This window comes from Echiichthys vipera (assembly GCF_963691815.1).
Source record: "Echiichthys vipera genome assembly, chromosome: 14".
NCBI classification, from domain to species: Eukaryota; Metazoa; Chordata; class Actinopteri; order Perciformes; family Trachinidae; genus Echiichthys; species Echiichthys vipera.
The window spans coordinates 16171537-16188308 of NC_139839.1; the positions used below are offsets into that span (position 1 = coordinate 16171537).

Consider the following 16772-nt stretch of genomic DNA (forward strand, 5'->3'; position numbering starts at 1 on the left):
TGACAGGCACTCATAGATGAGAGAGCGACCGATGATCCAGAGGGCAGCCCCACCCTCTGGGATCACATTTCTTCCCACAGGCAACCTGACCTCACTGCTCACACAGAAAACTCTGGAAGAGGGTGTGTGTGTGTGTGTGTGTGTGTGTGTGTGTGTGTGTGTGTGTGTGTGTGTGCGTGTGATCAGAGAAAAAACCAGGGGAACCCTGTGTCCCTATTCTTTGCTCTTTGTATGACATTCTTGATAACACTGGATACACTGGATACAGTGACAATGTGATAAGTGATCTCTGCAGGGAAGTTCTCCTTTCTCTTGTCCCCCCATGCAGAGGGTTAGAGCACAGGGGTCAGATACAAATCAGCTCCCCTGCACATGTTGGGAAGTTTGATTCAGATTCTTGCTCATGAACACTTCGGCAGATAGCTTGTTTTCCCAACACAGGAGCTCAAGTCCACTGGCCTCTGGAGAATGAGCAGGTTGCAAGTGCCCTGAAGTTCATGAAGTAGTCAGAGACACGTAGTAATCGCAAGAGTCGTCTGTTGATATTAGAGCCATGTTGGTCATTAATTACATAAGAGTGTTTTATTATTCTGTTTCACGTTCAGTTCTGCCGTAGGTCAGACATTATGAACTGAACAGTGGGAGAAGGAGAGGCAGGTGCATTGTAAGCTATGGGCCGGTATATCCTGATGCTACTGAAACCTCTTAATGTCCGCACCAGTGTGAGTCTGGATGGACTGAATCAATGCAGAGAAAAAATGCTGCTCTTGCTCCTGCGGGTTTTGCTTCCATTAGTCCTGATGGAGCCCGGAACCCGAGATACCGGCTCTAATCTATTTTGGAGGAATTAATGCTGGGAGTCAGGCTGAACCGAGAGTACATGCTGAAGATTACACCTCAGCAAACTACAACAGATGCTGAACTTGCAACAAATAAAACGTGGAGCGGATGGAGTAAAGGGAGGAAATATTTTTATGCTGTCATGTTTGATGAAACTGACCTTTCTCTCTGCTCTTCCCTGTGTGCAGCATATCCCTTCACAGGTTTTAGTGGAGTGACATTTTTTTTCAATTATTAACTTTTTATGGTGGGTTTGTGTCTTACATGAAGTCACAACTTTTTTGCCAAAGTTCAGTTTGGGGTATTTCATGACAGATTTTTTGTTTGTTTGTTTGTTGTTAGCTCCTCTTTGCAGGTCACTGTCAATCACATCTGATCAAACCACATCCACATAGTCTATAGGTGACGACCTATTAACTGAGTTTTTTAAGTCTTACATTCTTAATAAACAACTATATTATTCCCAAAATTTAGTTAAGAATATTAAATGCATTCAGAATAAAAACTAAAGATCTGAAACAATGTTTTCAGATGCTTTAATTGTTTACAGCGCAAAGCGAGGCACAGCTTGTTAAATACAAAAAAACATATACTGGGATTCAGCTTTGCTAGAAAATGTAATGACTACTCAAAGAAATAATAATTGTGGGTCTGATTTAATTATACATTCTGAACATGTTGGGCGCCTTATGTTTGTCTTTTGGGCTTATAAGGATTTAAAAAAGATCAAATATCAGGCTGAATTTTAGGGAAATACCAATAAAATGATACACATGATGTTAAGACTATTTGACAGTGCTGTTGTAATAAAACTTGGGGGTTTTGGACTCAAATATGTCAGTCATCAGTCATCACATACTGTACCTTCAAGCAAGTGTTAAAACAAGTAGACACATCACTGTTGCTTGGGCTCAATTTGCAATGCTTTAGCGCAGCTGTCTAAGATTTGAACAATCACTGGTGGCATATGTCTTAGTGATCAAATCGGATTATGTTTCGTGTTCTTGTTTTGAGAAATGTCCCAAAGCAGTTGAGAAACACTGTAAACGTGTGCCACCTGGAGGTGAGGGTCTCTCACTGGACGTCTGTGTTCATGATTTGCTGCAGTCAAAGTCAATTCTCACACTCTTGTTTAGCTGTTTGAAAAGTAAAATAGCTGCAAATATTAATATTAAAAAAAGACTTAATAATGCTTACCTATTCTCAGTCATTTTAAGATTATTATCATTTGTAATCAATCCTCTGCCTTTAAGAGCAGGCTTATAAAAAAGGACTGAAGCTTTGTAAATTAAAGTTTGCAAATTTGCGGAGACCAGAAAAATTGACATTTTGTAAATTATACTAAGCAGAGACAATCTTATTCAACAAACTCCCTATTAACATGATAAATAAAATCTTAACACAATGAACTTAAGTAATTTCTTTACATTTATTTCAGGAGACAGCAAAGTACCACAAATATAATAGTGAGACATCTGTTTACAACACAACTCTAACAGACTCATTCATTCACATTTTTGCACATAATATCAAGTATATTGTCCACAACATCACACTTAAGAGGTAAGAGGTGGAAGAATGCCTTTAATCCCCTGACGCAGTGCATCTGTCCCTTTATCCTTGTGCATGTTACCGATTAATAACCTGTACTGATCGCCATCACATCTGGGGAAAAGAAACATCCCTTTCCACTCTTTACTGCAGCTATTGGTTGAATACAGGTTAAGCACCTGACTGAGGCCCACTGGTTTTAACCACAACATGATGGTGTAATGTAGTCTATAAGTGCTATGTAATGGGCTGAGTGCAAGTGTGGCTACATCTGCCGAGCACGCCATATTTTCAGGTGTCTGAGGGGATTCCAGTTCTGTGTTTTTGTAGTAGTAGATGAGTCAAAAATCCACCAAATGAAAATGAAATTTGTCCAGGAATGTTTAAAAGGGGATGTAAACACCAAGGAATGAAAGAGTTCACATGACTGAGGCAGACATTCAGAACATGGGCCATTCAATCTGCACTATGTTGCACTGCACTGAGGTTTGGATATTAGGGAGAGGACTTGAGGGGCAGGACACTCATTCCTCCAGGGTTCGGAAGGCGTTCTGCATGTCCTCCACCAGCTGGGCGAACTCTGCTTTGATCTTAGCTTCACCGTCCTTAACAGGGTCCTAAAGAATCCATTAAACAGAGATTAAGTTCAATATCTTGGAGTGGGAATTACAGAGTAAATCCCGATACTATCAGGATATGTTGCCCACGATAACAATGGTATCACAATGCAGTGATACTGTGATACATAGCATGAAAATCCTCTACGATATCTGTTCAACTGAAGAAGAAATAATACCCCCAAAAGGGCAAAAAGTAGGAATTAGGTATTAGTTCTCTACATTGTGTTGTCAGTTTCTCAGAATTAGACAACTGAATCAATGTACGACAAAATGCAGTCTTAGCTTAGTCCCTCTTTGACACACACTTGTCCACGTGATTATGTAAAATCACTCTATAACTATTTAAAAAAAAAAAATATTTTATTGTATAGGACAGACAGGAAATGGGGTGAGAGAAAGAGGGGGACATGGAGCAAAGGGGCGCAGGTCGGAGTCGAATCCCCGCCGCTGCCTCAAGGACCATCCGCCTCTTTACATGGGGCGACTGCTCTAACCACTGGGCCACTGGCCGCCCCATTACTATATATTTTACAGAAAAAAATAAAATAAAAATAAATTAATAAAGAAATTTCACATTTTTCTCTTCAATAAAAATATTGATATTTGGCACCAGTGTATCGATGATTTTACCTTGCATGGCAGTTAAATTCTTGCGCCATCACAAAATCACATGAGAATCCAACTAGTCACGCCATGAGCAATGCGTTTGTGTTCTGGGCAAAAATGAGGTCACCAATCATCCTGTGAGGTGCAGCTACTGGCAGTTGAGGAGGGGGGAATAAGGGTGACGATGACGTGGAGACGCAACTGTTCGTTCAAAACAACAATGGCGGCTCCTAAAGAGGTTAGCATAGATGCTGTAACATCACCAAACTGACTTTGACAAAAGTTTGATGGACGAATGGTTCATCCCATCACCTGCCAGGTATGTTTTGAAAGGGTCTGCCCTTATTCAGTCAGTTTCCATGACGCCTGCTCAGATGAGTCTGTGTAACTAACCATGTGACGAATCAGGTTATCGATAAAGTATCGCAGCAGGAAGTAATATGATATATCGCCAAATCGATATCTTGTCCCATCCCTAAACTAGACTGATGAAAACACGCAAAGATATAAAAACAAACATCGTGAATAAGGTGATCTCCCCAAACGAGGAAGAATCATGTACCTTGAACTTCATTGAGCTGATTTTGTACAGGATATCTCCCATGTGCTCCCTGATCATAGCCCAGGTGATTTTGTTGTCGCTCTGCGCTGTGGACTCCACCGCGTGCCGAGCCATGTCGTAAAAAGAGATCATGTTTGAGAGGATGCCAACAGTTTTGTAGAAGGGGCAGAACCTGTGTGTAGGGACAGAAAAATGTGTGAAGCTCACAGTTGATGTAAAAATCAAGTGAAGGGAAAATATTCAGAGACAGCCACCCCTTTTATCCACTGATTAGTTTTTCAGTGTTCCTACAGAAATTACTTGATGTCTTACAACATATCAATATCTAAGCTGTGTAGCGGCTGTAGCTCATGGCTATATGTTGCAGATTTTTTCTGTTTTTGTCTTCAATTGTTGTGGAGCAAAGAGATAAGCTATTTCAGTGTATGGAAGATGCATGTTATTTCAGTCTAAAGGTGGGAGAGCCATTTCAGGCCTTCTGAAATGAAGAAATATGCTTTTTTTTGTGGTTGGTGGGATGTTTTCATCTTCACCTGTCATAGGGGGTGTAACCATTCTGCTGCAGGAAGTCATCCTTAATGAGCTTTGCAACTTCTAGAGTGATCTTATCGGTCTCAGCAAGAGAAGCCTGTGAAGAAAACAAGACCATGGCGATCAGATTTTAGAGGTTTTAAATAACAAGGTTAGCAGCATTCTAACAATTTGAGGATTGCCTCTATAATTCTAAAAGAAACCTCTTCTATAAAACACAGATTTCATCAAATGCAGCGATTAGCTGGTGCTAAAAATCTCCGCATGTGGGAAAAATGAAACCACCTCATATAATCTTCACCGGCCTCACCTTGCCTACAAGCTGCACAATTTCAGCCAGGTCCTCCTCCTCCTGTAGAATCTCCTTAGCTTTTGTACGGAGAGGAACAAACTCGGGGAAATGTTTGTCATAATATTCATCCAGAGCTCGTGTGTACTTGCTGTAGCTGATCAGCCAATTAACCGAAGGGAAGTGCTTTCTCTGAGCCAACTTCTTGTCCAATCCCCAGAACACCTACAAAGAAGAAAACCAACAGAAGAATTAAATGTTGACTGCAAGGTTAAATCCTTTTAGGATCATGAGCTGAAGAGTCGATAAGCAATTCATACCTGAACAATGCCCAGTGTGGCTGAAGTGACAGGGTCTGAGAAATCTCCACCAGGTGGTGACACACTAAGAGGAATGCAAAATGAAAGTATTTATGGAAAAGTCAGCCTAATAATTGATGATGTACCTTATGTGTCTAGGTTTGTGACGGTCTACTTTTCCTATTATCATGAAACAGGAACTAACAAAACTATGTGAAGCAAAAGGTCTAGCTGTCAAAAACCTTTTTAATAGCTAGACCAAATCATAAGAATCATATAGAATAAAATATAACCGAGAGAAGGTGGAGATGTTTTTTTTCACTGTTACTGAAAGCAACAGCTGGAAGGTAGATATAAATAATGACTCGTTGGTTTGTGATTTCAATTTCGTGATAGGGTTGGGCAATATGACAATATTCATTCATTCATTCATTCATCTTCAACCGCTTATTCCGGGGTCGGGGTCGCGGGGGTGCTGGAGCCGATCCCAGCTGACATCGGGCGTAAGGCGGGGTACACCCTGGACAGGACGCCAGTCTATCACAGGGCACATAGAGACATACAGGGACAGACAACCATTCACACCTACGGGCAATTTTAGACTCATCAATTAACCTAACACATGCATGTCTTTGGACTGTGGGAGGAAACCGGAGTACCCGGAGAAAACCCACGCAGACACGGGGAGAACATGCAAACTCCGCACAGAAAGGCCGAGGTCGGGATGCGAACCTGTGACCTTCTTGCTGTGAGGTGACAGTGCTAACCACTACACCACCGTGTAGCCCCAATATGACAATATATATAGTCAAAACATTATAAAAATGTCTTTCATATATATTTTCCTTATCAATTGATTAATTTAACCAGCAGCTGCACTGCGTTATGGAACTATTAATCTCATTTGGACGACACTTGTTGTGAGAAAATAGTAAGTACTTTTCAGGAGAATACCAAAAATATGCTTTACCTTGCGATTATTTAAATCAGTCTATGTATCTGAGTTTATAGAAAACATGCTAACTCTTGATAAATATGAAATAACCTACATCAGGATAGAAGATTTTGGCCATATCACCAGCCTTATTTTATGCATGCGCGGTTTTGTTGAAGTGTAAAAAGTATGTATAATTTTTCCCGCTTATATGCAAGTCAACTCACGCTCCTACAATGCTGACGCTGCCCTCTCGCTCTGGATTTCCCAGGCACTTCACACGTCCCGCGCGCTCATAGAAGGAAGCGAGCCTGGCGCCCAGGTAAGCAGGATACCCACTGTCTACGGAAAACAACATACACAAACTATCTCATGGGGTCCTTACAAATACTGAACATACAAATCAGTCATATCCATCATGAACTTACCAGCAGGCATTTCAGCTAATCTTCCGGAGATTTCTCTCAGAGCTTCGGCCCATCGAGAGGTTGAGTCGGCCATCATGCTCACATTATATCCCATATCTCTGAAGTATTCAGACAGTGTGATCCCTGCAGAGATAATTATACATACCTTATATTAGAGTCTACAAATAAACAGACAAGAAACAAATTCACCATCATTGAGAATGAGATTTTAGGGAAGTTTTTCATTGTTTTTAGAGCAACACATGCAATTTACTTTCTTCCTTTTGAATTATCATATAGTAGTAGGGCTGGGCGATCTCGTCTAACGATATCGGTCATTTCATATCCCGATAATGATACATATCACTATAAAGCACATTTTCCGTTAAAAAAAAAAGAAAAGGAAAGGAGAGCGCCTGACACAGGACTGCCATGGATGCTTTCTGATTTCTGATACAGGTATATTATTAAAAGCAATTGTTGTTATAAAACATACATTTTTTTGTTTTGTATCATTCTTTAACAATAGCTTACTGCATGTTAAGAACTGTAGTTTCAATTTCACGGAGCTGTATCAGACTGTCGGAATAGCCGAAATTAGCCGATTATTTATTCTACTGAAACACTGCGACCTGTGTCGGAGTCACAGATGGACACATGGAGCATGTGTGTCGTGCGTCTGGTGTGTAGACTTGTCTGTGAGTGTTACAGTTGTTTTTTAGCAATTGAATGATGAGAGAAACAGCCTACGGCCGCCCGTAGTAACGTTTGGAGCACTTTCGGCTCTCACTCCTCAGCCTGTAAAGTGCATGATTCATGACACCGCAATATAAACGATAGAGCAAAATATGAAACGATAGATGCTTTTCTATCGTCATATGATACATATCGTCATATCGCACAGCCCTACATAGTAGCACAAACAGTGAGAAGTTCGCTTTGAAGTGAATGGTCAGTACCTGTATAAATTGAGGCCTCTCTGGCAGCCACAGGCATGTTGGATGTATTAGCAACCAGTGCTGTTCTCTTCATGATGCTTTCAATCTTGCCATCGACCTCCATAGTAAGCTGTTGGGCAAGAGCAGTGTTAACATAACACAATATGAACACTGGTGCTGTACTGACGACATTCTTTTTATTTATTTAAGACTTCAAAAGAGCTAAAATTGGTTTTGTAAAGTAGAAATCATACATCTGACAAAGCAAAGTATTTTTGTTCTTCCATCTACCTCAGGGAAATCTCGCAGCACTTCAGACATTTCATTTCCACGCTCTCCGCATCCAACATAGATAATGACGTCACTGTTGGAGTACTTGGACAACGACTGAGAGATCACCGTCTTTCCACACCCAAAGGCGCCTGGTATGGCAGTGGTGCCACCCTGCACGCAACTACACAGCACGCAGGTGAAAAAATGTGACTAGTTACCAGCTGAGTGTTTGTAAGTGAGTGAAAGCACAAGTTAAAATAGAGGTTGAAGTTGCTCAACTCGCATCGACTACTCACGGGAAAAGCGCGTCCAGAACTCTCTGACCAGTCAGCAGCGGATGATTAGCAGGTAGCTTCTCTGTGACTGGGCGGATTTGTCGTACCGGCCACACCTGCATCATGGTGAACTTCTCCTTCAGGCCTTCAAATTCCAGCTCCAGAACCACATCCTGGATACAACAACATCATCAGAGCATCAATCAATGATCAATCAGTCGGACAGATATTTTGTTTCAACAAACAAGCGATTGGCTTCTGGACAAACACTTACAGAAATGTCGTAGTTTCCAGGTGGAGCTAGGTAGGTCACAGTGCCTCTGTTGCGAGGTGGCAGCATCAGCTTGTGCTTTATTAAGGAGTTTTCAAACACCATGCCGTAGATATCGCCACCTGTCACATGACTGCCGACCTGGAGAGGACATTATGTGGAATAAGTCAAAACGGTCACAGAGGTGAGACATCCACACTCAGACTGTATTTTTCTTACCCGAAGACTCTGGCCGGGGTTAAAGTCCCATTTCAGGTCTCTGTTAAGCGCACCAATGTTTACTCCTCTTGGGATGTAGATACTTTGGGTCAGGTCATTGATGTCTTTTAGTGGACGCTGGATACCATCAAAGATGGAGCCCATGATGCCCGGGCCCAGCTCTACAGAGAGGGGTTTTCCCGTCCGAAGGACAGGGTCACCGACAGACACACCAGCTGTGGCATTAAGTTAAAGGAAACCAAACAAACCCGAGCACTTTGACATGCTAGACTCCCATTTTCTATCAGTAAACTAGCTCTAAAATGTGTCAAATGTTGTGGACAAGGATGATCTTGACATGGTTTGTTGCGTGTACAACTACAGAGGAAGGTAATACGGCAGCGGAAAAAGGATACAAGTCTCCTCGTAGACCTGTATAGTTGCCATGTCTCCCTCTAAGCGGATGATTTCTCCCACCAGCTCACTGTGACCTACACGAACCAGCTCGTACATGGCTGCTCCTGCCATCGCAGTAGCTGTCACCACTGTTACAGAAATGTAGAAATTAATACAATGAACGGGACATGGAATATGCTGTCAATCTATTTTTACAGAGGAAGTTTTATTTGTATTTATTTGCACAACATTCAAACTAATGTTAAAAAGTAGAAATTAGATTAATGCAAATTAATAAGTGGCTTTTGGGCTATCAGAACAATGCTATCGAGCCATTTACTGAAATGTGCATTTAACCAGACCTGGTCCAGAAACTCCATGGACATATCCAAAAGCGCTTTCACGCTCTTCATCCTGTATCTTGGGAAGTTTTGAGGTATCCATCTTGATGGTTTCTATCCTGCAAAAATTGAGGAATGAACATTCTGTTAATTTAGATGGATGTATCTTTATTGTCATTGCTTTTTTAGGGTGACAAAACACAGTCTGGCAGCTTACAATGATTGGCAATATAACTATAAAATAAATAATAGTAACAGACAAACCTTTAACATCGGTTAACACAAACACACCATGCAGTACATAATCTCAACTATTAGCTAATGATAATACAGATCATACGTGGCAGCCTACTCTTGCACTGTCTATGACTTTACACACCTTGATGAGATGGAAATATATAACACCAAAGCACATTACATTATCAGCACAGTAACGTTACTCCCTTCAGAATAAATGACCCAAGTCTGGCAGTGTAAGGTCACGAGCTTGGTCAACTGAGGCTGCAAACCATTCATACATTTTCCTTTCACCCACGGCTAAAGATAAGGTTTAAGTCACTACTGGTCATCGCTAAGGACATGTTTACTGGCCAGATGGTAGCATTTGTTTGCTGCTAGCAAAGCTGATTTGTGCTTGTGCGCGTATAAGTCAGGTTAGCAAACACTAACGTTAGCTAACTTCACCATCGTCACATACAGGTCAAAGCTACATTCAATTATTTAAATGAAATACAAAGCCTCATATTATACCGCTGTTATAAATAGCGTACCTTGTTAAAGACGCAGTTATCCAGGATTGTCTCTAACGTAGCAGTTCTGAGGAGGAGCTTCACTGCGTTAATCAACTGCCGGGCACCGGACTGTCACGGGAAGAAAACATCTCCATTGTGGCTCAACCGGTTTCCTCCGCTCTGAACCTGGTTGGCTTATACGTGGATCCAAAATGGCGTCTGAAGCTCACCAGTTTCTCAGTTGACGATAGGTTCCGCTGGCCTAAACACTTCCTCCAGGTGCTTTACTGACCTCTGCTGGAAATAAAGGAAACATTCACTTCAGCTACCCCAAAAGGATTTCAACATAGTTTAAAAATAAATGAACTACTTTATCTTTTAGCTTTTTGGTAATGGCTTTTACCTTTTACCTGGGTAACAACAACCATATATTCACTGCCTGTGTCCTGTAAATATGCCTTCAATGTAGACCTAAATATTTTTCATATCTGTATTGCTTTAGATTTTGCTTTATGTTAATATATTTTGTCTTATACAGTATATATATATATATATGTGTGTAATTGCATCTTCCATTTTTTTTACGTTATATTTTCTGTAATACAGACTCAATCATAGACTACTGGTATTTTTTGATCTTGTTTATATTCACTACTATAAACTATAATTTCTGTAAATTTAAATTTGATATTTCATATGTACACACACACACACACACACACACACACACACACATATATATATATGTGTGTGTGTGTGTGTATATATATATATATATATATAGTTATATTCTGTAAATTTAAATTTGATATTTCATATGTACACACACACACACACACATATATATATATATATATATATATATATATATGTGTGTGTGTGTGTGTGTGTGTGTGTATATATATATAGTTATATTCTGTCTTTCTTACAAATGTTGTCTGTATAATATTTGTTGTTTGTATATCTGGAGTTTTGTAACAAAAGTAATTCCCCCCTGGGATTATTAAAGTATTTCTGATTCTGAGATTTTATATGCCTTTTACATTTACTACTTACTGTTTTTCTTTAATTTAGCCTCCTACCAAAAGTATTTCACTGTACTTTTATAACCAAAGTGACAATAAACAGTATTGCATCTCTAACTACTTCATAACTATGTGTGCATAAAAACCTCTTCAGACGAACTGTAACATAAAGTGATTTATAAAATAGTTTATACAATCACTGAGTCACATGTTTTCTGGGATAATCAGCTATGACAGTGATGAATAGATAATTGAAAATACTCAGTAGGCTAGAAGATCATTACATAGTCAGAGGCTGACATGTCTTAAAATGCCTTGCTGTTGTCATTAAATGTAAAGGTTTTTCACATCTGCTTATGAACTAAATAAAAATAATTTGTTAAACTATTAGGTTACAACATGATTTCTTAGTTAGTACTGTTTTTTTAATTTAAAAAGTCAACATCTTCAAAGACAAATCACAACAAATAATTTAATAGCAGAACAAAACTGTATTCAGACTGTTCATGATACCTTACAAAACATACCGTGGAGTGGTGAGGTGGTCAGAAATTGAGGTAGCAATTACAAAATACCAAATGGAATTACTCATCAAACATTCACATAATAAAGGGAGAGGTACATTTAGTCCAAAATATCATCAGGGATGTCTAATTCATTCTAAAATGATGAAATCCTGTCATCCGTAGATGATAAACCTTTTCAAAACAAGACATTATGTCTTGTCATATCGAAAAAGTACATTATACTTGGCTCTGTTCTTTTCAAGTGTCCCAGTAAGCCAAGACAGTGTGACAGTGAGCCATCATGCATAGAGCTACCAGGATCCTGAAACTGGAACAGCAACATGGAATGCAGCCAATCATTATATTATTTATACCTGTGCTTTTCCTCCTGTGACATGTCAAAATGTCTTCAGTGATAAAGGTCTAGTACTAGGACATCAGTTTTAAGGTCTAATGAATATTTTATCAATAGGTAGTGATGTGTCCAATGTGTCAATCTAATCAGGAGAGGACATTTTATTAGAATGCACCGTTTAGATTGAAAGTGAGAAAACTAATGCAGCACATTAATAATACAAGATGAAGTAAAGGTGCTCTGGCAGGGGTGGGTTGGAGTCCAGTAGGTGGAGCCAAAGAGAGCTATTCACAGTCTTGCTTAATTTGCACTGAAGCTCCAATAAAGCAAAACTCCAGGCAGCTTCTCCACTTTGTGTTTGTTCAGTCTGACCACTCGTTCTCCTCCAGCTCAGAGTCTTCATCAGAGTCACTGTACTCCACTGCTATGCGCCGGGACAGGATGGTGGCCACGTCGTTCCCCACCGGCTCCCACTTGTTCTGCTGCTCTTGCTGCTCCTGCACTTTCTTCAGCTGGATGCCTAATAAGGACACACATACAATATATTGACATAAGATCACATATTGTGCACCTGTCATGCACAGAACATGTAAAGTCAGGTTATAGTTTATACAATCATGCCTGCTTTTATCTGACCAGCAGAAAACAATGCCAAAAAAAAAGTCCCCAATACCCGACTCACCCATGCGGATGGCGGACAGCAGGTCACTTCTCGCATCCCTCACAGGTTTAGCCTCCCCTCTGCCTCCTTCACTGTGCCCTGCTCGGTGTGAGGATGCAGCTGGAGGAGGGAGAGGGGGAGGTGGGGGACCTGGGGGAGGAGGGAACATGTGCTTCCCTGGAGGAGGTACGGGCGGGAGCGGGTAGCCTGGGCCTACGTGCAAAACCCCATTATGTGGTGCTGGTGGTAGAGGAAAACCAAAGGCTGTTTGGGCTGATGGGATGGGTGGACCCAGGGCAGGAGGTGGAGGGGGAGACCTGGTTGACAGTGAAAGAGAAATGGTTATGTTGCAGTGGAAAAAAAAGATAGTGTATTTAATTCTTTCTCTGATTATGCAACAAAAACATACTTGTAATCTGCAGGCGGACATATTGCACCATTCATTCGTTCTGCGGCATGAGGGTCTGCTGTGGCATAGGTTACTCTCTTGTAGTTGACGTCAATGCAGTGGTATTCGTGCTCCACAGGTGGTGAGGGGTGCGCGTTCCCAGGCGCGTATTCATGTGACTTGGCATGATTACAAGCACCATGGGCAGGCGCTGGAGGGACGGGGTAGTCGGGGAGGTCAGGCCTGGATAAACAATGAAAAACAGAGAGCTAATACCTTCCCATATCCAGATGGTTATAAAATCAAAACGGAAGCTTTACACAACAGAGATATTTCTATTTGAGCCGGTCCTATTGACGAAGATCCCCTCCCCCTACTAAAGTACAGGTTAGACTTTATTTCTCATAATCTTGGTAATTTTCGTTTCTTGTTAATCCTTAGTTAAGGACAGTCAAGTTTTTCTAATAATTCCATTATTGGCCAATGTATTTAACCAGTTCAAAAAGTATGACAATGAATTTAATTTGTATTATAATTATTGATTATTCAGTGAAATAAATGTAATCAAAACCAATCACAAAGAAATTAATTCCTTCTCAATCAAAACAAAATTCCCTCTTTATCACTTCTAAACATGCATTCTGCAGTTTGCCTTGAAACTCTTGAATCTGAAAGTGAAGACTGACCCGTAGAGCGGATCACATGTTTCGAGTCGCTTGACTGACTGAGAGCAGTCATCCAATGTAATATTTGAAGTGAAAACATTAAATGAACACAGACATTTGAGTCATCGTATCTCAAATCAAGTCAAGTTACATGTTTTTGAAATTCCAAGTCCAAGTCGAGTCTCAAGTCATTTTCTTTCTTTCAAGTCATATTCCAAGTCGTCAAAACAGTGAGTCTACGTCCACATCTCTAAGCACTAACCTGCCGTCTGGGGAGAGCGAGCCCTCAGACGATGCCCCTCGGTGGAGACTCTGCGGATGGCGGTCGTCTGGACGAAGCTCTTTATCGAATGCCATCATGTTCCACTCTTGCCGGCGGTTTCGAGCCTTTCTCACCTTCTTCACCTCACGCTGCAGGGTGCTGCTTTCCACACATCGCTTCTGTTCCTGGGGGAGTCGGATGGAGGCACAGAAAAGGAGATGAGAACCCACTTGCCGAACAAATAGATCTAAAAAATAGCAGTGGGTAGAGTGTGCTTATCACCCTTTGCCTTCTCCTTTCTTTCCTCTTGTCTTCTGTGTCCTGAAGCATTTTCTCCTTCCACAAGTCAAAGAAGTATGACGGGTCTGAGTAGAATTTCATCGCATCAGTGGAATCCTCTCTGTATTAAAAAAAGAAAAGAAAACAATTCTATGCATGAAATGAGACAACTGAAAATGTAACCTGCTCTTGTGTTGTAATTCGCACAACGCATGCAGTACCTGTAGGCAGTGAGGGTGCTGAGGGGAGGAGGCCTGTCGCTGCTGTTGTGCATCTCAGCCACTGAGTTCGGAGTGCTGCCTTTGGACAGAACCTGCTGGTCCTGGACAGTAGAGCTTTTGAATGCCTTCCTCATGTTAATGTCCTGAAGAGAGACTACAAAAAGCAGGGCAGGGGTTTAAAGTTTAATATAATGCATGTGAGAATGAAAAACAAGATATAATTTATAGAAAACATATGCTTTCCTGTTAACTAACCCTCCTCCACACTGGAGTCCAGTTCGGTGACCTTGTCAGCCAAGCGGTCGATACGGTCCTGAAGAGAGTTGGCGCGCACATAAAAGGTGTTGGCCTCATTAAAAAGCTCCCCGAAAACATTTTCTGCCTGTTTACCTGCAACCGGAGCACCACAAAAGAGGAAAGGAGCTCTTAAATACATAGAAAGGTGTTTAAATATTGCATGAAAGGGGAGAATATCATATCTTAAAATGTTTGTACATTTCTGAATCCATTCTATTTGTCTGGATTATACAGCGCTAGCACATAAGTGTTTGGTTCCTGCACAACAGCACGAATGGCACACGTCAAACGGCTCAGATCCACTTAATGTGGAAGCTATCATTAGACTGCCTCTGTTTGTGTCTCCGCCCACTTACTCTCCGTCTTATCTGCCTGGGATACAAAGCTTTATGGTAAGCTCTAAGCTCTTGTAACTTCACTAAATCCACACACACACACACACACACTCACATACACACACGCACAAGCATACACACACACTAATCATAGCATCTATGTGCCAGATGTCCAGGAGTATATTTGATTCCCAAAATAGTCTTTCCCTCTACATTTTTTCTCTCTGTCTCACATATTTCAGTGCTCAAACAAACACACACAGGTATACCAATGTTTAGATAGGCATTGCCACACATCAACATTAAACCAACTGCTTCTGTTTTAAGTGGCTGATTAGAGTGTAGAGTGGATAGATGTTAGTACTGACTGCAGTGTATAGTAATGTACATTAACTCAAACTAGTCTGGCTTACCCATGTCAGGCATTCTCCTTCCTTACACTATCTCCGTTATCTATTTTGCTAACTCAAACGATTATATGATATCTGTCTTGCCTTAAATGTGTTTAAATGTGTGTTTTCACTTGTTAAAAGCATTCTAATAAAGTGACACTCGGATATATGGATAGTGTTCTGATAATCACCTTCCACGGATTAAGAAAATGTAAGCACTCCTAACGCAGTATAGATGTAAGTCAACTTGTCATGTTCCCCTCCTCTCACAGCCCACAAGGAAATTGTGATCTGCTGGGGTTAAAAATATTAACTGACATTACATGTTGAACAAATAACCTCCACATTTCCTTGAATTTTGAGTCAAGTTGGAACATATCGTTCAGCTTCCCCCGTGTAACGATCGCACATCAAAGAAGCATCTGAACATGCTTTGGTACAAAAAGCTAAATGTGAATAACTAAGATCTTACTCAGACTACTGAGCTGGCGGATGATGGCAGACAACGTGTTGTTGGTTACGCATTCCAGCTCGTTGCCAATCCCATCAGGCACTGCATTGTGGCACAGGTGCCGAGGCTGAATGTTTCTCTTGACCAAAGGCATGATTCCCTCTCACATCTTGGCCAAAGCACCTTCTGGGGGGCAGAGGACAGATCATTGTCATCATTGTTTACTACAGTACAACCTGCAGATTAGAACTATCAACACACTTATCATGAAGAAACATCAATGGCAATCAAACATGGTGTCTAAATGCATGCAGGTCACAGTGATATCAGGTTAATGTATGTAACTGAATTGTTACTGATTTTCTTACCAATAACTAGAGTAATAGTTCCAGTATTTCTGCACTCTATCATTTCTATGTCTGAAACAAATGAACAGTAATCGTTAATTTTATTTATTTAAAATGATTGTAACAGCTTGTTCTTATCTGAATTTTGCATTTAAGTTAGTAATTGTTTTTGTTTGATTATAGTAGTTTAAAAAGAGTGGTAAAAAGTGTAACAGCACCAAAATCAAAATTAAACCTTTAATGAGATTGTTACATTTGCTGGGTTTAATAATGGGCAACTTGTTGTTGAATTCACAATGTATCACCACCTGTTAAAGTGGTGCACCTATTGTATGTTACTGAGTTTTTTTCGTCGAATTACACATGCTCAGCAACAGCTGTTTCATTCAGTGAGCTTACTGTAAAAGGAGGTGTGAAGACAACAGGGAAGGCCATTTTAAGCTGAATTTGAAGTCACTTTACACACGTTTATTACATGGAGTTGAAAAAAGGGTTTGGGATTGGGTAATTGGCAGTAATTACAGAT

General features: G+C 40.6%; 2 protein-coding genes across 4 annotated transcripts; both read right to left on the minus strand.

Moving 5' to 3' along the window:
- Positions 1-2318: 2318 nt before the first annotated feature.
- On the minus strand, positions 2319-10239 carry LOC310956426 (V-type proton ATPase catalytic subunit A-like). 3 transcript variants are annotated; one of them, XR_014593476.1, is made up of 16 exons: positions 10102-10239; positions 9353-9450; positions 9011-9139; positions 8616-8830; positions 8400-8537; positions 8147-8298; positions 7869-8031; positions 7599-7707; positions 6661-6783; positions 6460-6574; positions 5320-5383; positions 5021-5224; positions 4713-4807; positions 4180-4351; positions 3745-3847; positions 2319-3008 (listed from the first exon to the last, which is right to left on the minus strand). XR_014593476.1 is itself a non-coding variant. In XM_083926632.1 (15 exons), the coding sequence occupies exons 2-15, from the start codon at positions 9432-9434 to the stop codon at positions 2916-2918; spliced, it is 1854 nt and encodes a 617-aa protein (XP_083782758.1). In that variant the 5' UTR covers positions 9435-9450; positions 10102-10239; the 3' UTR covers positions 2319-2915. The 3 variants fall into 3 exon arrangements, 2 of the variants coding, with proteins under 2 accessions (XP_083782758.1, XP_083782759.1); XM_083926632.1 differs by lacking the exon at positions 3745-3847; XM_083926633.1 differs by lacking the exon at positions 2319-3008 and having other exon boundaries at positions 3385-3847.
- A 2071-nt stretch (positions 10240-12310) lies between these two features.
- Positions 12311-16053, minus strand: LOC310956627 (actin-binding protein WASF3-like; the record flags this gene model as incomplete). The annotated part of the gene is made up of 8 exons (XM_083926928.1): positions 12311-12468; positions 12631-12926; positions 13019-13240; positions 13925-14109; positions 14207-14324; positions 14425-14578; positions 14680-14814; positions 15921-16053. The coding sequence occupies 8 exons, from the start codon at positions 16051-16053 to the stop codon at positions 12311-12313; spliced, it is 1401 nt and encodes a 466-aa protein (XP_083783054.1).
- Between the last annotated feature and the right edge of the window lie 719 nt (positions 16054-16772).

What these genes read in the sequence shown, in the direction of transcription:
- LOC310956426 (XM_083926632.1), bottom strand. Translation starts at nt 9,434, where the DNA reads ATGGATACCTCAAAACTTCCCAAGATACAGGATGAAGAGCGTGAAAGC. An exon ending in AGAGGCCTCAATTTATACAG is followed by an intron (nt 6,784 to 7,598) that starts GTACTGACCATT and finishes TTATCTCTGCAG; the next exon opens with GGATCACACTGTCTGAATAC. An exon ending in ATTAGCTGAAATGCCTGCTG is followed by an intron (nt 6,575 to 6,660) that starts GTAAGTTCATGA and finishes TGTTTTCCGTAG; the next exon opens with ACAGTGGGTATCCTGCTTAC.